The 19,179-nt window shown below is 46.3% G+C and overlaps 3 protein-coding genes and 4 non-coding genes across 7 annotated transcripts; 6 read left to right on the top strand and 1 right to left on the bottom strand.

The window, feature by feature from the left end:
- The first annotated feature begins 36 nt into the window (after positions 1–36).
- Positions 37–8,756, top strand: GNL3 (G protein nucleolar 3). Its single transcript, XM_031609426.2, has 15 exons — positions 37–124; positions 226–284; positions 370–507; positions 1,310–1,423; positions 1,583–1,669; positions 2,502–2,637; positions 3,529–3,632; positions 4,596–4,728; positions 5,231–5,318; positions 5,689–5,872; positions 6,319–6,461; positions 7,114–7,250; positions 7,717–7,919; positions 8,267–8,348; positions 8,438–8,756. Exons 1-15 carry the CDS (start codon positions 112–114, stop codon positions 8,524–8,526), a joined length of 1,710 nt encoding a protein of 569 aa, XP_031465286.1. The 5' UTR covers positions 37–111; the 3' UTR covers positions 8,527–8,756.
- LOC116239350 (small nucleolar RNA SNORD19) lies at positions 2,696–2,771 on the top strand. The gene has a single exon (XR_004169102.1). It is a non-coding gene; the product is annotated as a small nucleolar RNA SNORD19 (small nucleolar RNA).
- On the top strand, positions 5,063–5,135 carry LOC116239349 (small nucleolar RNA SNORD19). The gene has a single exon (XR_004169101.1). It is a non-coding gene; the product is annotated as a small nucleolar RNA SNORD19 (small nucleolar RNA).
- Positions 5,541–5,619, top strand: LOC116239352 (small nucleolar RNA SNORD69). Its single transcript, XR_004169103.1, has one exon. It is a non-coding gene; the product is annotated as a small nucleolar RNA SNORD69 (small nucleolar RNA).
- On the top strand, positions 6,169–6,241 carry LOC116239348 (small nucleolar RNA SNORD19). The gene has a single exon (XR_004169100.1). It is a non-coding gene; the product is annotated as a small nucleolar RNA SNORD19 (small nucleolar RNA).
- Positions 8,757–9,805: 1,049 nt separating the features above from the next.
- Positions 9,806–15,047, bottom strand: GLT8D1 (glycosyltransferase 8 domain containing 1). Its single transcript, XM_031609427.2, has 9 exons — positions 14,859–15,047; positions 14,652–14,750; positions 13,581–13,797; positions 12,850–12,967; positions 12,256–12,340; positions 11,911–12,023; positions 11,582–11,748; positions 11,279–11,391; positions 9,806–10,666 (listed from the first exon to the last, which is right to left on the bottom strand). Exons 1-9 carry the CDS (start codon positions 14,872–14,874, stop codon positions 10,476–10,478), a joined length of 1,119 nt encoding a protein of 372 aa, XP_031465287.1. The 5' UTR covers positions 14,875–15,047; the 3' UTR covers positions 9,806–10,475.
- A 250-nt stretch (positions 15,048–15,297) lies between these two features.
- SPCS1 (signal peptidase complex subunit 1) lies at positions 15,298–16,878 on the top strand. Its single transcript, XM_031609415.2, has 4 exons — positions 15,298–15,749; positions 15,821–15,880; positions 16,206–16,292; positions 16,732–16,878. Exons 1-4 carry the CDS (start codon positions 15,309–15,311, stop codon positions 16,852–16,854), a joined length of 711 nt encoding a protein of 236 aa, XP_031465275.2. The 5' UTR covers positions 15,298–15,308; the 3' UTR covers positions 16,855–16,878.
- The last annotated feature ends 2,301 nt before the right edge of the window (positions 16,879–19,179 follow it).

Genomic DNA, 19,179 nt, shown 5'->3' with positions numbered 1-19,179 from the left:
CAAGCGCGCCCGGCCCGCGCGACACCTCCGCGAGGAAGCGCCGCCTCGCTTTACGGCAGCGCCCGCCGGCGGGAGGAAGGGGCGGGCGGGCGGCTCCGCGTGCGCGGCGCCATGAAGAGACCGAGTGAGGAGCGCGGGAGCGGGCGGCTGGGGGGCGGGGGGGAGGCGGCTGAGCGGGGCTGACGGGCGTCGCTTTGCTTTGCTTCACTTTACTTTGCTCCGCAGAGCTGAGGAAGGCGAGCAAGCGGCTGACGTGCCACAAGCGGTACAAGATCCAGAAGAAGGTGAGGCCGGGCCGCGGGGCGGAGCGGGGCACGAAGCCGCGCGGCGCTGCTCGGGCTCTGCCGACCTTCCCGTGTGTGCACTCAGATCCGGGAGCACCACCGCAAGGTCCGCAAGGAGGCCAAGAAACGCGGCCGCAAGAAGCCCCGCAAGGACCCCGGTGTGCCTGGAGCGGCGCCGTTCAAGGAGGCTCTGCTGAGGGAGGCCGAGCTGAGGAAGCAGCGGGTAACGGCGTGTGTGTGCGTGTTTGTGCATGTGTCTGCGTGCACATGTGTGTGAGAGCGTGTGTGTAAGTGTGTCTGTGTACGTGTGTGTGTGCATGTGTGCATGTGCACATGTGCTAGTGTATGTGTGTATGCATGTGCGTGTATGTGTGTGCATGTGTGTGTTGTACGTGTGTGCACATGTCTGTGTGTGCGTGCACCTGCATGTGCACGTGTACACTTGTTTGTACGTGTGTGTGTTGTTTGTACGTGTACTTTTGTGTGCACGTGCACCTGTGCATGCACGTGTGTTTGTGTGTGTGCAGGTGAGTGTGCACATATGCGTGTGTATACGTGTGCATGTGTGTGTGTATGTGTTGGTGTGCATGCGTGTTTGTGTGCACATGTGTGCAAGTGTGCATGAGTGTGCATGAGTGTGCATGTGTACGTGCACATGTGCATGTATGTGTGCTTGCATGTCTGCGTACATGTCTGCATACATGTGTGTGCATGTATGTGTGTGTACGTGTGCTTGCATGTGTGTGTGCATGCACATGCACGTGTACATTTGTGCATGTGTGTGCATGCACCTGTACATGTGCACATATGTACATGCACGTGTGTGTGTACATGTGTGCGCGTGCACATATGCGTGTTTGTACATGTATGCATGCATGTTGTGCATGCATGGACGTGTGTGTGTGTGTAACTGAGTTGCAGCGACATCCCTTAACACGAATCAGTAAATGTGGGCAGAAGGGTGATATCCTGTCCCTCCCTCACACGTGTGTTACCTCCGTTGGCCCTTGCTTGTTTGCAATCAGCTCGAAGAACTCAAGCGGAAGCAGAAGCTCGACAGGCAGAAAGAACTCGAGAAGAGGAGGAAGCTCGATGCCAAGAAGAGTGCGGCTGCAATCCAGGAACAAACTGAGGGAAAGGTTGGTATCCGATTGTCTTCACACAAAGCAAAGATGTCATCCTAAAATTACACCTCTGCAAGTCCCGTACTGTGTTAGGTCTTAAGGCTGTGTGTGCACACAAATACAATACAGTAATTCTCAGTTAAATCGTTTCTTTTTTGCTTTATTTGCATGTAGGAATCCTCTGGCAAATCTGAAGCAAAGAAAACCAAGAAGGCGCTGGATAAAAATGCAAAGAAATCATTTCACAGTGAGCTTGAGAAAGTAAGAAGCTTCAACTATTTTAGGTACTTTGAGAGGCAGTGAAACAACTTAAAATCATAGAACAGCTTGGTTTTGAAGGGACCCCAAGGATCATCAAGTCCCAACCGCCTGCTCCAGGCAGGGCCACCAACCTCCCTATCTAATACTAGACCAGGCTGCCCCATCCAACCTGGCCTTGAACACCTTCAGGGATGCAGCATCCACAGTCTCTCTGGGAAGCAGTTCGAGCACCTCACCAATCTCTCTGTGAAGAACTTCGCCCTGCCATCCAATCCAAACCTTCCCTCCTTGAGCTTAAAACCATTCCCCCTTGTCCTATCACTGTCTACCCAAGTAACAAGTTGATTCCCCTCCTTTTTATAATCCCCATGTTATTTTCCTTCCTGCATTACTGTGCAACAACTAGGAAATGTAAAGGTTGCTTGTGATAAACTTCAGCACGGAAGTAAGTGATATTACTGTAGAAACCATGAGAGTTTCAGTCTTGCCTGGTGCTGACTACTGAGATATCGAGCATTCTGAAGCAAAACACTTCTAGGACCAATGTCAGTACATAGTGACCAGAGAGCTCTTTCAGTTATGAGATATTCCTGTCCAAGGATTTCTTGACTACAGAAACCTGTGGCAATTTTCAGCTTTTTCTCTCAATTTCTCTTTCAGAAGATAAGAGTTCAAACAAACAGTCTTAAGAAACCTCACCTACCAAATATTCTGTGAAATTCAGTAGTCACTGTTGTAAGCCACAGCTTAGTTACCATCTGTCAAATTGTTTGCCATCTCCTATTTGAGAGTTTTCTTTTTTTTTAATCTTTTTTTTTCCCCCCTTATGTAGGTGATTGAGACCTCAGATGTGGTTCTGGAGGTTTTAGATGCGAGAGATCCAATGGGCTGTCGGTGTCCCCAGCTGGAACAAGCCATTACTTGCTCTGGAGGAGAAAAAAAGCTGTTGTTGGTTCTGAACAAAATTGGTAAGAAACCAGTTTTCTTGAAGTGTTACTTAAGTCACTGGGTGGTTCTGTTTTAAGTGAGCTGTGAAGAAATACGTAAAGAAATCTGAGATTTTGTTGAAGTCATAAGATCCAACTCTGAGCTCGCTGCCGTAGGGAAGTGGCCTTGTTCCCTCTGCCTTTTAGTCTAGTTTGCTAAAAAAACAACACTAAGACAGGTAGTTGCACATTAGTCCCTTTCTTTTACGATAAGTTCTGGCCAGTGTCAGCCAAACTTGGCAAGAAGTAGGGATCTAGTAACATTTATGTGAACAAAGATGAAGTAAGCAGAGATAGCAATGCTGATACCCACTGAGATGAGTTAAGCATCAGCAAATCAGCACAAGAGTTGTCTTTGAAGTTTGGCTCTCATTGCTGTATGAAGGAAACCACACAAAAGCAGATGAGACCAGCTGGGAAAGCTGGTTATTAGTGAGTTATCTGCAGTGCAAAAAGAAGGAAATGCAGAGTGAAAGAGCAATAGGAACTTTGTGTTAGCATAGCTTTTGCAGGGATGGTGGACTAGCCCACATCACCCTTCATCCCTGCAGAGTCTCCTTGTGATACTCCAACATTAAAAACACAGAGTCTGAAAGTGTAACTGTGGTATGTTCTACTTGGGGCAGAAAATAAACATTAAAAGCTGCAGCCATGGGTGGCTTTGGGGAACTTAACTAATAGTTTACTGGAAGTGTACATAAAAATAAATACAAAAGCCATGGAGTTTTCAGCCAAGCATTAATTTTCGTAAAGGAATGTACTAAGTGGACAGAATACATCCTGGTTTCTGATTCTGTCTTAGATTTCTCCAGACAGCAACACAACATTCACAGCAGTAAGGAAAAGACTGTGCTCTTTTTTTTTTTTTTTCAGATTTAGTGCCAAAAGAGAACTTAGAGAAGTGGTTGAATTATTTGAAGAAGGAATTTCCAACAGTTGCCTTTAAATCAGCGACGCTGCTGAAGGACAGGAATATGGTAAGAGCACTGCGTGCTGACTCAGATGACTGAATCATACGTGTTTGCAGTTGTATGTGTTGAAACACGTTGAAGCAGGATCTCTTGTTCTTTAAAATTCATTTTTCCTGTGATTGATTATACTACTTCAACTAATGGATGTTCTTTCACATGTTGAGCTTTGTAGTGCAGTTGGGGAATACGTGCTGTTGAAATACATATTGTTTTGTGCATGGGATGTTGAACTGGAGAGTGAAAGTGGGCTGTTTTGCAGGACAGTAAGGGGAGGAAGATGAGGAATTTTTCATCTATACAGGATGATTGCACATCGGAGTTGTGTTGTAGGTAAACATATGCAGTGTATACTGCATTCATCTTGACTGTCACTGTTACTAAAGGCTGCAGCTGCTGTTATTTCATGAAAGATGATCAAGGAGTTAAGCTCCCTGCGGTTCTAGTTTCAGCTTTGTGAAGATGCTGGCTTGAGACAATGTGTATTGATACATTGTGCTCCACCTGCCCTAACGCTGGTAACAGTGTAGTCAAATAGACCCCCGTGTGAAATGGCACAGAAGCCCAAAGGCAGGGAACAGCTTTAAAGTCAAGTAAAAAAAGATACAATTTTTTTTGAACAGTTCATTGAGTGAATGTACAGATTAAAGAACTCCCCTCCATGAATGTACGTGGTTACTTCCTGCTCACACAGCCCATCTGCAACACAGTCTGAACTGAAAGAAGGAGCCCTGTAGGTTTGTTCACACTGCTTCAAGTGTTTGATTGCTACTTTTTTTTTTTTTTAACCATCACTTAACTGCTAGATTCATCTTAGCCAAATTCTTACTGAACTAATTCCGTCTGTTTAGAAGAAGGACACAGTAACATCAGCTAATGAAGCACGGGAGTTTAAAGTGTCACAGTAGATGAATAAATGTAACAATAATGTGTTTGTTTTGGGTTTTTTTTTTCCTTTGAATCCTGTAACAGGAGACTTTCTCGAGAAGAAGGACACGTATTGATTTGTCAAGACACACTGAAAGTTTTGGAAGTGGATGCCTTATGAAACTTCTTCAGGAGTATGGCAGGACTCAGAACAAAGCCATTCAGGTTGGGTTAGTAGGTAAGAGTTTGGAGAGATGGCAGAAGTTTCCTTTTCCTCCCATTAGAGCTCTGGTAACCTGTGTAAAACAGCCAATGTGTGACTCGCTTCTGGACCTTCTTGGCAGTATGCTCACTTTCAGCTGAGACTCATAGCACCTCAGGTGATAGTGATCTGTCTTGTACTTCAATGCAGAGTGTATGTGACCCATGGAATGCACATTTTATGAGGCCTTAGCTGATAAAGCAGCTTTAGGTTACATACTGCACAGCCTACACTGCCTCTTCCTCCCATCTGGTGAGGTTTGTGGTGTGACATTCAGTGATGTCTTTCACGTCCTTTCTATTGCAAATGTGAGAAATGAGGATACAGACTTTGTCTGAGTTCTATATGAAGACTTCAGATCCAACTCTGATCTCACATGGAAGATATATGTTTACCAAAAACACATGATAAGTTGTTAACTAAAGCTGAGTTTTCCTATTTATGAGGGTTTTTGTGCTTTTTTTTCTTTTTTTCCCAGGTTTTCCTAATGTGGGGAAGAGCAGCATAATCAATAGTATTAAGAAAGATCGTGTTTGTGATGTTGGGCCAGCCAGAGGTGTCACCAAGTAAGCTGAGTGTTAACAGCTGTTTATTTTCCTGTCTGTTCTGATTACCTTGAGTTGGTTGTGTACAATTTCCATGCATCAGGAGCAGTCAGAGTATGCCTAAGTTCAGTTTTAAATGCATATTTCAATTTGCATCATTCAGAACATTATCTTTCATCATGGCAAGTTGCCACAGAATACAGTGCATAAACTTGCTCTTACTGTGCATTTGGATTTCTGTCCAGCACAAAGCACATGATGAGAAAGCACTGAAACTGACTCTGTATGAAGTGCATTCAATCCAATGCTGAGCTTTGTGGCTTGCTTCCTTTGCTGTTATCAGTCCTTTGTTTGATTTGTCTTCAGATGTGGCCTGCTTCTCTCTGACCAGGTCCATGCAAGTTGTGCGTATTGACAAACACATGAAGATTTTAGACAGTCCAAGCATAGTTGCAGATCCTACCAACAGTGCTGTGACTCTGGCCCTGAGAAGTATCATACACAGTGGGGAATCGTGCTCAGTGAACGTGATTAAAGCAGTGGATGCTGTTCTGAATCACTGCAATAAGCAGCAGGTAAGTTCTGTCATCATTCTTTCACAGCTCCTCTCTAGCTTTCTTAGGCCAATAACAGAAGTTCACTTCACTTCACATAGTTGTTCTGCACTGTTTTCTCCTTAACCAGATTTTGGTTAGTGTATCCAATGCTGAGTGTGATCTTTATCCTTGTATGTGGAAGATGGTTGCAACACACCAGGATCCTGTCAGCCACTTTGTTTTATCAATGAGTTCGCTGATGTAAAGAAAAAATAAAAATCCATCAGCAAACCACCTGCTTGTAAATATATCACCAGGCAATGATGTAATAGAGTGAAAAATGAAGATAATTTCATTCCTTCTTATTACAGTGAAGACTTCAGATCCAACTCTGATTTCACTCTAATTTCAATATATTCACATAAGCCTGGTCCCCTTCCAGTTCTGTGATAACTGCTTCCTCCCACTGTTTTCTTTTACACTAGGTAATGATGTTCTACAGTATCCCAGATTTCAAGAATACTGAAGAACTTCTAAGTCTACTTGCTCAGAAAAGGGGTATGCTGAAAAAAGGAGGTGTTCCTGACATAGAGAACATAGCTAAATCACTACTTTGTGACTGGACAGGGTATGTATGTTATTAATTTTGTTTTGTGCTGTTGACCTTTTTGATTTTGACATTGTTAAATCTGCTGTGACTCCACAGCACATTGAGTCCTGAGAACTGCTTCCAGAAACAAGAGGCTGCTTTTGTTTTTATTTTGAGCAATCAGGCTGGATTGGCCAAGAGAAGACACCACCCAGGGATAATTTTCTAAAATAATACAATATATACAGAGAGTAAAACAAACTACGTAGAATTCTGCAGCCAGTTTGCTGACCCCTGCTGTACGTTTGGTAGGGGAATTTGCCCTGACCTCAGATAGTGTTCCTGTAGTGCTCTTTTCCATCAAGAAGGAATCTTGCAACAGCTTTTTTTTTTTTTTTTTTTTTTTTTGGAACCTTTAGTGATTCCTGTGTTCTGCTGAGTGTGGAATGAATTCAGAATCAGTGACAAATGAGGTGTGAACATTTCATTTGCTGAAGTGGTTCAGGTGTTTCAGAGCAGGCTATCTTTAATTCTGTTACTGACAGCTTCTGACTCCAATTTAAACAGTCATTTAACTGCTGCTAAACAAATAATACTGAATGAGTGGTTCAGTTGAGGAGTTTGGAAGGCATGGGCTCCGGGTTTTATTATTAAATATGGTGATTTAGCTGTTATCTTTTGGTTTTTGCAGAGCTAAAATAAGCTACCACTCAGAACCACCAGCATCTCAGATCAGGCCGCCATACCTGACAGAAGACAAAATAGCTGAAATGCAGAGGGGCTTTAATTTAAAGAAGCTGGAAGAAGAAAACAGCAGCACAGTCCAAGGTACTGCAGTGCTACCACCAAGAGCCATTGTAGCAGCTGTAATGGGAGACCATCAATGAAAGTTGTCCTGGGGTTTGTATGATGCCTTTGTCAATAGCAGACAAAAGCCTTTAGAGAAGGCAATGGATTCCAGTGCAACGAAGCAGTGGACTTGAGTGCTGTCTTAACACAAATTACCCCTGCTAGATTACCCCAGTAGTTATCAGTTTCTGCTCATCTGATTTAACCTTTCTAAATAGCCAGTGCTTATGGGCCCTTTCTTCCTTTACCCTCCCCCATTTCCTAGTTAGACCAACAAAATATGTTTCTGCTCAATACATCTTATACTCAGGACCAGGTTCTACATCCTAGCAATCTTTTTGTTCTTGCTTTTACTCCCTGCTTATGTGGGAAGGTGATCCTTCTAATGGGTAGACATTGTATCTCCTGCTAACAATAATGTAACAGCTGTGTATATATTTCCCAGCTTTAAAGTACCCCAGTCCAGCAAGCAGCATTGTTTTCCAATCAGCTGGGATGACTAATGGGAAAATAGTGAAAAATAAGGTGGTAGAAGAAGAATCAGAGTGGGAGGATTTGGAAACAAGCCACGAGGAAGAGGATTTCATGGAGACTGATGATGATCAAGATGGTATAGAAGAAGAAAAAGAAGAGAATAATGTCAAAGAGGTAAACCCAGGGTTTCATTTGTTTTCTGCCTGCTTGGGCCCTGACACCAAGTAGCCGGTTAGCATCTTGTTACAAATAACGTGCAGGCACTGCAGAGTCACCTGGAGTAGCCACAAAGCCTCTAGAACCACATTTCCTATAGAAATAAGGGCTGAGCACCTTGCTTAGTTAAGAAATCAGCAAATTAAGAAATCAGTGTTGATCTAAGTCAGTCAGCAAGTTCCTGACCAGCAGCTACGCACTGGGACAACCACACTATGCTCAGTCTCTGTATCTCATTTACATGGAAAGTTTCATTAGTGATGTCTGAGGAAACTCATATGTCTGACCTCTTCAACCCATTGTAGGATGGCAGGACTCAGATGACTGGGAATGCTGAGCTTGGAGTGGGACAAACAGAACGTGCACATTCAGAAAATGAGATAGCAGGTCTGTGCTAAAACCCACAGCATGAAGTACGACCTGCAGTACTCTAGTACTTGCACTGATTTCACTAACAAACCATTCCTTTTTCTCAGAAAGTGGACTTGCCAACTCACTGCCATTCAGCTTAGACAAGACAGCAGGTGAAGATGATGCCTATGATTTTAATACAGACTACGTGTAATGAGATGTGTGAAGAGAAGGCTTGGAGACTGTTCCTGCCTTTCAGAACAGAGAGAGGTTTCTGTTACAGAAGGTGGAGGAACGCCATATACCATAGCTGCTGTCAGGACTCCAGTAACTTATATAATATTGCCCCTCTCTCAATGGTTGCAGATTTTGTACAGTTATACAATGCTAAAATCCTACACATTAATTCCTGTTTAAAAATAAACAAAAATATTTTTAAAAATATTATACTGCATTGATCTGTTCTTTGTGGCTTACAAAAACATTTAAAAATTACAAAGTCTGGTGTTTTATTTCAAAAAATAATGGTAAATGTTTAATTCTAGCAATTAACTTTATTCTCATAAAAGGCAAAATGTTTTTCCTGCAGGGTTGCAGAGGCTGTATCTCTACAATAGTGCCTTCTGGCAGTAAGCATTCCTGGTTTTGTGAAGGTAAAGGCTGGTTAAATAACTCTGCTTAGTTCATCTGGCTGTAACATTTTATGTAGGCATGGCTTTATATGTCCAGTAGCTTCACTAGGAGAGGTTAATTGTGAGTGTGATAACTATAATGACTTCACTGGAGTGGAAGCTCTTGAACAACAGATAGAAGTACAGTTATAACTAACTGGTAACTAAAGCAAGACCTGTACCTCTGTGCAATAAAGATGTGCCCCTGCAAAAAAGGGCTACCATCACCCCATTTCTGGGGTAAAGAGATACCATTTAACTTCACAGGTCAGTAACAAACCAGGGACCAGCACCCAGGACACAGTCAGAACTGTGGTCAGTGAGATGAAAAGTTGGAAATCGTTTTCATTTACAAGGCACTAAAACATATTCATACATGCAACTGAACTCTTGAGGTCCCTGTTGTTTTTCAGCCCACAAAACACCAAGCCAGTCTTGACACCTTGCTCCCAACTATTATTATTCAAATAAAAACAAGAAAAAACAAAAACTACAGCAATTTTTTTAAAAAAAAAAAAGCTGATTGACTGCAAGCTGTGAAAGGTGGCAGCAGGCTCTTGCTTGGGAAATTTGAAGATGAGACCAGGAAGAGCACAACAGGAAAAACTTCTGGCAGAGAATGGTGAGGAACTTGTGAACAATACAGACCTGTTTCACAGCTTGATCCCAAAAGTAAATACTTAGCACGTTCTTAGATTGTTTTCCCCAAAATGAGATCAATTTGCTCTGACCTCAATTAGTATTTAACACTGCTTTTATGTAAAAATGAAGCACACTTCAGATATCAGAACAAGTCACAAATCATACTGCCAGTAGCAGAGGTTAATGTCAAAAATGTAACATTAGCTTTTATTTTTAAGACATTTTCTCCACCAGTTACAGAAAATGTTTGTGTGCACTAGCAGTTCAAACCACTTTTTGCATAGTCAACACTTTAGCAACCCTTCAAGAGTCAAGATTTGATTTTGCAGAATTGTGCAAGAAATGCTGACACAAATGGATGGAAGCAGTTTTCATGCAAGAAAGGACTGTTGATGAAACTATTTCACAGGTTAAGAAAACAACAGAACAAACTCCAAGCAGCTCTTAATTACAGTACATTCCTGTGCGACAGCTGCACAGTACAAACTCCAGCTGAAGTTCCATCTTGTTTCTGGAACTGTTTCTAACTGACAAAACAATTTCCCCATGAAGATTCGTAGTAAAGAGCAGAAGGACACACAACAGACAGAAATGCCCTCACAGAAGCACTGGTGTGTGGAGGGGCCCCTTCACTCCCTGCTGGAGCACCACCCTCAGTCACACAAGCAAAGCGAGTCTCCTTTGGAACTGTGCAGCTTGGAGCTGCACCACTACACCTGAGTAAGTGCATCTCCCTGTGCTCCAGGAGGTAAGGGCTGTTCTGTTGTACAAACTGAGTAAAAAAAAAAAAAACCATTGCTTGGCTCCACAAGTGTCCTGAGAAAATGCTGACAGTAATTGAAAACGTACTTTACTTTGCTTCATAGGCTTCAGGATGCCTTCGGATCAGGCTGAACTTGCCTGTAGGATCAGGGACATACCACTTCTCCCACACCTCAGCGTATGAAGCCGTTCTTCCCCACGGTTTGAAATGTCCGTTCCAATGGAGCAGCTTGGCAGCTTTCACAAACTGAGGAGAATATCTTTTTCCAGCGTTAGACCCTTTTATTGAGAAAGAAGCGTTAGTGTCTGAAATAAAGGCAGCAGAAAAACCATGCAATTTGTCAACTTGAAAACAAAGATTTTTAATTGGGAATGGGAGGCAGAAATCAGCAAATTAGAAAGTAATTTGGATGCAGCTGAAGGACACTTTGCTCTGCCTTAGCATGTATTTAAATGAACCGCTTTAACTTCCAAGTTCTTTAAAAGCCTTTTAATGCCCGTGTGTATTCAGGAGCATACATTTTACTCATTTGAAACAGAGAGACCTCTCCCAGATTTATGGTTTTACCAGTAGCAGAACAGAGAATGACTGCTTGTTCCTCTTAACAAGCCTAGGAGGCACCTAGAACACATTAATGTACATGTGGAAACACTGCTTCCAATAAAAAGGAAAAAAGTATTTGAGAAATGAAGAACAACCTGCCTGGCAGCTCAAAGAGGAACACGAAGAATTAAGCCCACAAAATGCAAGAGCAACATAAGGTGGTGTTTCTTAAAGCACAAGCACACGGAAGGAAAAGATCCATTTCCTGTATCATCAACTAAGGGTCCAGCTACAGACCCTCGGTGGTGGTGGCCCTTGGCCAAGCATCACAGCTATTTCATACATACCAAGATGTCGTACATTCCACAGGGGATCAATACTGGAATGCTGCTTGTAAAATACTATGAGCAGTGGAGGTGTAGTGATGCTGCCAGCCAGAGTTCTGCTGTAAAGTTCCTCTCTGAAAGAGAAGAGGGAAAGAAGTTGGGAAAGGATCATTGCCTACATCAGCTGACTTTCACTTGCAGCCTCATGACAGGAATCGACAGATAAATACACAGCCCACCATTTATTTAACAGTTAAATGCCACCACCATAACCCTGCACTCAGGTTCCTGACCTGCACTCAGCCCCATCTCAGGGGTACTTACGCTACATTAAGTGTCATCCACTTCTCCAACTGCTTAGTGATGTTTTGTAATTTCCATTCTGTCAGATTAGCAACAAAAACTCCTGGATTGAAAGAGCAGGTGTTGGCTTTCATCGCAAGCTTTCGGATGGTTTCTTTCTTGTAATCCAGAAACCCAATGTAATTGTACTGAAAAAGAAAGAGTGTAATTACCTGAGCCACATGATTTGGGTAGGTACAGTCAGGTTCACTGTGTTTGGAAGTCAGCCTTCAAGAACAACAAAGCCAAGCGCCCTCCTCCTAAGCCTGGAGTCTGCAGTATTGTTACAACTGAATCAGAATAAAACCAACCTGATTCCCTGCTCCACGGACAGCAACCTTATTGGTGGTAGAGTCACAGTCATCTGAAAAAGCAGCTGCATGTCCAGGTTTCAGTGGAGTATTGTAAAGCTCAAGGATATCATCTGAAAAATGGAAATCCACACAAGAAAATTAGAAGCAACCCTGCTTAAGCTCTGAGTGAGCTTTTGTTCAGTCTATCACCACAGCAGATAAAAACATGAAGTTTGATCCAATCGTTTTTGCAAAGTTTTTACATCTTTCCTTATAGCAAAAGTGCTTGGCTGCTGTCAGAGGTGGCATAATGAACCCAGCATAGACCAGTGGCAAAAATTGTAGTAAGAAATGGTCCCATACCTTGGACTATTATGTCATCATCCACATAGATGGCCTTTTCTGCATGAGGTACCAAACTGGGCAAATAGAATCTTGCAAAGGTTAACTGTGGACGCATGAAAAGCAAAAAATTACATGGAAAATGGTTCAAATACACGTGAAATTAATCTCCAGACACTTATCTGTGGCAGTGGTGTGCATGACAACTTCTATCCAGGAAACAAAATAATTTCTAAGATATTGGTTTAAATGGGCAGGTTCCATCTAGTCCTGGTTTCCTGTGAGCATTGATAAACTAACTTTAAAAACAGTCTCTATTTGAATTCCTTATCTCTTCATATATGCAGTACCCCAGAGGCTCTGGCATGTTTAGCACACAATTAGCTGTGTTTCACTGTAGATATCGGTAACAAAGATACTAGGATTGAACAGGGGGATATTCAAAACCAGCCTGTACTATCTGAGAGAAATACTCTTACTGGAATTTAGAAACTTAATTATAAAATATTTCTTTGGGTTTTGAAAGCTAGCTGAGTTCTAAAGCCATTGGAGGCTAAAATCAAAGTGTACTGTCACTAAGTAGTAACCGCAAAAGGAAATCAGCATCATCCTTACTGGCTTTATGCTGTCTGCCTTCTGGGGATCCGCTTGCACCTTCCCTTCTAAGACACGAGGGTCAAAATTCAAAATTTGGTATCTCAGATTTTTCAGAGCAGTGTTTGTTAGCCACAGCCTGCAGACAGGAAGAGTACAGACTTTATTAAGTGAGAGAAAAAAATGAAACAATAAACAACGGATCCAATAAAAAGATCTTGTTCTGGCTGCTCTTTTCTCCACCCAACAAACGTAGCAGTATAGAGCAAATTGCATCAGACTTCAGGAGCGTTTCAAATGTCCACCACCAGCACACTACATGGCTGTGACATCTGAGAGGTATGAGACTGCTGCTTATTCTATTATATAAATACATCATCCTGTTACTACAGGTGCTTCAAAAAAAAACATCAGCGTGAACAGAGCTGTGCAAAAATGAAAAAAAAAAAAAAAGAAGAAGAAGAGAGAGAGAGAGAAAAACTTGATTGCATGCATTTAAATTGGTCAGGTGAGATGCAGGAAGCAAGCCCTCCTCTCCAGCCTCACCCACTGGATGTCTCTTTTCCATCACTGAAACACTACCAGAAGGAACAACTGGTACCCCCCACTGCAGCTTTGCCAAAAAGAAGCAGTGAGCAGCAGCAGACAGGACAGCAAGCAATGCAGGAGAGCAGTATCAGGCAAATTCAACTCTTTTCAAAGATACTTCAGTTTTACAGGATTGTGGGAAGCTAACAGAAAAATACCATTACCTCAAGTGGTCCACAGTGTCGTTCAAAGTAACAATATAGAAAACCACGTTGGATCTGGTGTTACGGTAAATGCTGTTCATGGCTGCAATTGCACCTCCAAGCCTCTCATCTGAGGCTGCAATGACCACAGAAATTTCCTTATCATTCCTTTCATCCGTCAGCCTCTGGGGAGCAGCAGGTATGAAGTCAATAGGCTGAAGTCCTAAGGGATTGGAATCTGTGGAGAACAAATGGCAGCACATACTGGTTTTCCATAAGTGAAACACAGCAATTATTACCATGCTAAAACCCCCAGTGGCTACAATTGTTTCTATCACACAAGTGCCTCAATGTTTGAGATGAGAAACGTGGACCAGAGCAGCCCAGCATCAAACACACACACAACAGACCCTGCTGTCGGGAATCCAAGCTGTTAACATACTTGGAAACGTCCCACTTGCAAATAAAGTGCGTGTGACAGCTTTAAATGCTCACACACAGCACAACAAGGTGCTACGTGGCAGCTCCACAGGCTACACTCCCCCTGGTCCCAATTTGCCACACCTACAGCCACCCTCCTTCCTCCCTGCTGTTACCCCAACCACTCCCCACCAGTCACACTGACCTTCCCCTTTCTACTTTTGTTTCATTTGAGGTAAAAACTAATGGGAAAAAAAAAGAAACCCAAATTCTAAGTTACCACCATTGCTGCAAGATTCTTCAAGGCGTCACACGCAGTTTTATTCCAAGCACCACAGATCCCATTACCTCAGCTGAAGCAGCAAGAATTTATCCTCACACCACAGACAGCAGCTGAAATGTGGCAGGGCCACATCAGGTGTAGGAGTTCCTCACTAAGCAGGCTTTTGTAACGCTGCCCATGTAACTCCGGGTCACCTCAGCAACGTGAGGAACAGAGCTGGAAAGCGGGGAATCACAGGGGCTTCACAGGGACGTGGAGAGGCTCTCTGTGGGGCTGGGAAGGGCAGCGGCACAGGGACGGAGCCCCGTTAGGAGAGCTGAGCTGCGGTGTCTGCACAGCCCCGGGCACGGGGCACACGGGCACACGCACACGGGCACACGCACACACACCTGTCAGCTCGCGCTTCAGGAGGTCGCTGAGTCCCAGGAAGTTGTGGTGCAGAACGAGCAGGAAAATAACGACGGCCGCCACGAGGATGGAGACGTTCACTGAGGATTCAAAGCACAAAGACGACGGGAACGGTTGGAGAAAGGCTGGAGGAGCCGGCAGACACGCGGCAGCCCCGGAGCTGCAGCCGGGCACGCGCGCACGCTCACCTTTCCTCAGAGTCATGGTGCTCCGCAGCCCCGCGCCCCGCCACAAACGGCCGCACCGCCCCGAGCGGCTCCGAGGAACCGCCGCGCTACGACGGCGGGCGCCGGGCCGAGGAACCGCGAACTCCCGGCTCCGCTCCGCCGCCCGGCCCGCTAATCCGCCAACTGCCACCTCGGCACCGGGCCGCCCGCCGCGCCGCCTGCCGACCGCGGGCTGCCGAACCGCGCCGCGCCCGGCCCCGCCGCTCCGGCGGTTGCCGAGGGGACTCGGCCGGCAGGGACCGCAGCCTCGGGGCGGGCGGGAGCCGCCCGCAGGCCGGCAATCAGCGCCGCGTCCGGACAGGCGCCGCGATGGACGCCCCGCGCCCGCCGCCCGAAGGGTCCTCGCCGAGGGGTCCTGAGGCCGTTACCGCCGTTGCCGTGGAGACGGCGTCCCGCGCCGCGCCGGCACCGATGGATGAGCGGGGCGGCTCCGGCGAGCGGGCTCCGGCCGACGGCGGAGACCGGGCCGAGGCCGAGGAGCGGGCCGCAGACGACGGCGGGGACCGGGCCGACAGCGCGGGAAACGCTTCGGAGGCCCGCGGGGATGGCGGCGCCCTGCGGCAGCAAGAGGCGGGGCGCGGGGAGGACGCTTCCGGCCGCGCGCGGAGGCGCCTTCCGGTACCACTGCGCATGCGCGGTAGGGATGAGGTGCGTGCTGAGAGCGGCGGGGAGGAGCCTGGCGTGCGGGGGGAGGGGGAGAGCGAGGGCGAGAGCGAGGAGGACGGCGGAGAGCGGGAGGCGGCCGGCGAGGAGGACGAGCAGGGAGAGCAGCGGGAGCAGAGCAGTGAGGAGGACGAGGAGCCGAGCCCCGCCGCCATGCTGGACGTGTTCCGCTCCATCCCCACGCAGATGGTACGGGCGGGTCGGCACCGCGGCGGCTGCCCGGCGGGGTGCATCCGCTGACCGAAGGCTTTGTTCCGTAGGACTACAAGGGCCAGAAATTAGCGGAACAGATCTTCCAGGGCATCATTCTTGTCTCTGCCGTGAGTACGCGCGGTGATAACGAGGGGCTGCTTTGGTTTGTTCTGATTTTAGGATCTTGGTTCTTTTCCTCGTTGCTGGGCCTGGTTTGGTGTTCACGCTTTAGTTCCGTATTTACTGATTTTTTAAATTTTGAAATCGGTCTTCAGTTTTGCAGACGAGGTTAGAAAGGTGCACCAAGAGTGCTTTCAAACAAAAAAAACCCACAGCATTATTTATTCTTAACTATTCTCCACGCCCCCAGCAAAGCGTGGCTTCAGCAGCCTTTCTGTGTGCTTGAAATCTGTCAGGAACATGTGTGTGTGTTTGTTTGTTTGTTTGTTTCAGGTAATTGGTTTCATCTTCGGATATGTCACTGAGCAGTTTGGATGGACTGTCTACATAGTTATGGCTGGATTTGCATTATCCTGTTTGGTAAGGGGGTTTTCTTGTGCCCAAAGCAGAAATTACATCCACTATTTAACCTGAAACAGCAGCTGAATGACGGGGCTGCAAGCACAAATGTTTGCCATTTAATTCAGGTAACAGTGCAGCACATCTTTGCTTTCTTTGAGCTGTAGGGCACGCAGCCCTGCACTTAAACTTACATTACAATACTTTAAGATTTTACAGAATGCTGCAATTCCATGCTGCTGCCTACACTGAACTGATTTTCCATTTCAATCAAATGTTAAGGTTCATCTGATTCTATTGGTAATAGAAACGGCAGTGTGTTTCTCTGGGTACTCTGCTAAAAGGAATGTGGAGACTCAGATAGGAAGCACGAATGTCCGTGCTGCAGTTCAGCTCTCAGAAGCTGTGCACTTCTTTAACACCGTGCTTTACGTGTTTTATTTTGTTCCTGTTCTCTAAGCTGACGCTCCCTCCTTGGCCCATGTACCGCCGCAACCCCCTCAAGTGGCTGCCTGTGCAGGAGTCGGGCACAGAGGATAAGAAGCCAGCAGACAGAAAACCAAAAAGGCATTCTAAAAGCTAAATAAAACGGTTCTTTGTTGTGGTACGTTGTGGTAATTAACTTTTTTAAGCTTTAATATATTTTCCCTGGGAGATGCTGCTTGACTCAATACTGTAGTTTTTCCCCATGTTGGTTTGCACGCTGTCATGAGTTCGTTAAGAGCTGCACAGAGCATGAAGGCCCTCCGCTGGCTGCAGTTTAAGTGAAACCATAGGGAAAACAGCACGGGGTGATGAATTTCAGGCTGTGTGAGTTCACGTTCTCCTTGAAGTGTTTTAGCAAAAAGGAGCACTGCCCACAGTCAGATCAAGTGTAGTTGGGCTACTGCCATAACTGAGGAGACGAAATACAACTACGCTTCTTTGGAAGTATTTCTAACCATGAGAAAAACAAGCTGTCAGCAGTGCCAGGTTGAAGCAGGTCACGTAAGGCAGTGCATAATGCTCGGTTTTGGGAAGTCCTAAGAACTTGTAACTGATGTAGGATATGAGATGGCAGTGACAGTTTTATTAACATGGATAGAGAAAGCAGCATCCCGTGATGCCATACAAAGACACGTGTACTTTTGTCTCAAAGATTGCTGTAAGATGCAAGGACAGCTGGAGGCATCTCAGCCTATGCAGGGCTGTGAGGAGCCGGGCAGATGAGAGCAGTGTCTCAGCTCCTGTCACCTTCCAGGCTGCTCCAAAATGCAGCAGCTGGGCCTCGTGTGGGAGCCCTGCAAGCGTGTTGGATGGGGCTTCACTATGAGCAACCCAAGAACCGGACTGTATCCTTGATCGCCGAGGTTCGCTGCTTCGGAAATGCCCCAGTCAGGACTGATCGCGACATACGGAGGGGTTTCTGTCGGCTCCTTTATGCACGGAACCGCGATAGAACAGAGCAGCCCCGCAGCTCTCGCGTCTCGCGGCAGCTGACGGGAAGTGGGCGTTGCCATAGAGCAGGATTAGCGCTTAGCAATTAACGGCTCACTTAATGGGTCGTTGTCCTCTGGACACAGCGAGCTGCAGCCGTGGTCACCGCACGGCGGCGAGCTGCTGCTAAAAGATCGTGGAGACTCGGATTGAAAGCACGAATGTCCGTGCCGCAGCTGCAGAGGATGCCCGGCCGTGTCAGCGCTGCAGCAGCGATCCCAGCTGTGTGCGGTGTGAGCAGCTGGGCGATCAGCTCAGCACGGAGGGAGAGCTAAAGGGGGAAGCAGAAAGGCTGAGGAGCATCCGGGATTGTGGGAATGGGGTCGATGGGTGGAGTCGCGCTCTGCATCCCTACAGGAGGGCGGTGGGGGAGATGCTCCTCAAGCGGTGGGGGATCGTCTGCTGTCTCACGGTCAGGTGGGAAGGGGCGACTTCAAAGACAGCGAGGGATGAAAACAAGTCCCTGTTCAGGGCAGCAAGCCGACTGCCCCTCAGCCTGTCCCACCTTCCCAAGTGCCCTTACAGAACAGCTGTGAGGATCTGGAGCAGGAAGGACTGGGGGATGTGGATGGTGGTGAAAGTCCATCCGTGCAGCAGAGGTTGCCCAAAGCTGGTCAGTCTGCTCCCTGTTTTGCTACAACATCAGTCAGGAAAAAAAAAAAAAAAGGCTGTTGCCATAGGAGACTTCTGAGGGGAACCGAGGGCCCGATGTGCTGCTGGGATCCGTCCTGCAGGGAGGTGTGCTGCCTGCCTGGTGCCCAGGTGAGAGATGCTGCTAGGAACATCACTCACCAGACCCTCTGATTATTATCCATTACTGGTTTTCCACACTGGAAATGAAGAGGTAGGCAAAAGAAGTCCTCAGGTAATCAAAAGGGACTTCAGGGCTCTGGGAAGACTGAAGGGATCTGGAGTGCAAGTTGTGTTCACCTCTGTCCTCTCAGTTGGTGGCTGGGATCAGCACAAAAGGACGAGGGTGAACATGCTGAATGAATTGCTTTGCCAGTGGTGCTGCACTCAGGGCTTTGGGTACTACAGCTTGGGACACAGCCTTGAGAAAGGGGGGATGCTGACAGCATATGGGAGCCCACTGACTAGAATGGCCACAAATATTCCTGGGAACAAGTTGGCTGGGCTGGTTAGCAGGGCTTTAAATTAGCTATGATGGGGGTGGGGGATGTAGTAGGTGACAGAGAAGTGTGTGGGAATGCTGTCACCTTGGGAGGCAGTAAGGGAAAACCCCAGACTTGTCCTGGAGGTATTAGGGAGGGCTCCTCTGTGGAGGAAACAAGGCCAGTAACTAAGCTGATGTGCCTCTATACCAATTAGTGCAGAATGGGAAATAAAAAGGAGGAGTTAGAAACCGTGGTGCAATTGAGAAAGTATGACCTAATTGCTATTATGGAAGCATGGTGGGATGAATCCCATGATG

Source organism: Phasianus colchicus, chromosome 11, assembly GCF_987193195.1.
Source record: "Phasianus colchicus chromosome 11, bPhaCol1.hap1.1, whole genome shotgun sequence".
Taxonomy (NCBI): Eukaryota; Metazoa; Chordata; class Aves; order Galliformes; family Phasianidae; genus Phasianus; species Phasianus colchicus.
This window is presented reverse-complemented; position numbering and strand designations above follow the sequence as displayed.

What these genes read in the sequence shown, in the direction of transcription:
- GNL3 (XM_031609426.2), top strand. An exon ending in GGTACAAGATCCAGAAGAAG is followed by an intron (nt 285 to 369) that starts GTGAGGCCGGGC and finishes GTGTGCACTCAG; the next exon opens with ATCCGGGAGCACCACCGCAA. An exon ending in CATTCAGGTTGGGTTAGTAG is followed by an intron (nt 4,729 to 5,230) that starts GTAAGAGTTTGG and finishes TTTTTTTCCCAG; the next exon opens with GTTTTCCTAATGTGGGGAAG.
- GLT8D1 (XM_031609427.2), bottom strand. An exon ending in AGGCAGACAGCATAAAGCCA is followed by an intron (nt 12,341 to 12,849) that starts GTAAGGATGATG and finishes ATGCGTCCACAG; the next exon opens with TTAACCTTTGCAAGATTCTA. An exon ending in TGATGACATAATAGTCCAAG is followed by an intron (nt 12,024 to 12,255) that starts GTATGGGACCAT and finishes TCCATTTTTCAG; the next exon opens with ATGATATCCTTGAGCTTTAC.
- SPCS1 (XM_031609415.2), top strand. Translation starts at nt 15,309, where the DNA reads ATGGATGAGCGGGGCGGCTCCGGCGAGCGGGCTCCGGCCGACGGCGGA. An exon ending in GCTCCATCCCCACGCAGATG is followed by an intron (nt 15,750 to 15,820) that starts GTACGGGCGGGT and finishes TTTGTTCCGTAG; the next exon opens with GACTACAAGGGCCAGAAATT. An exon ending in GCATCATTCTTGTCTCTGCC is followed by an intron (nt 15,881 to 16,205) that starts GTGAGTACGCGC and finishes TGTTTGTTTCAG; the next exon opens with GTAATTGGTTTCATCTTCGG.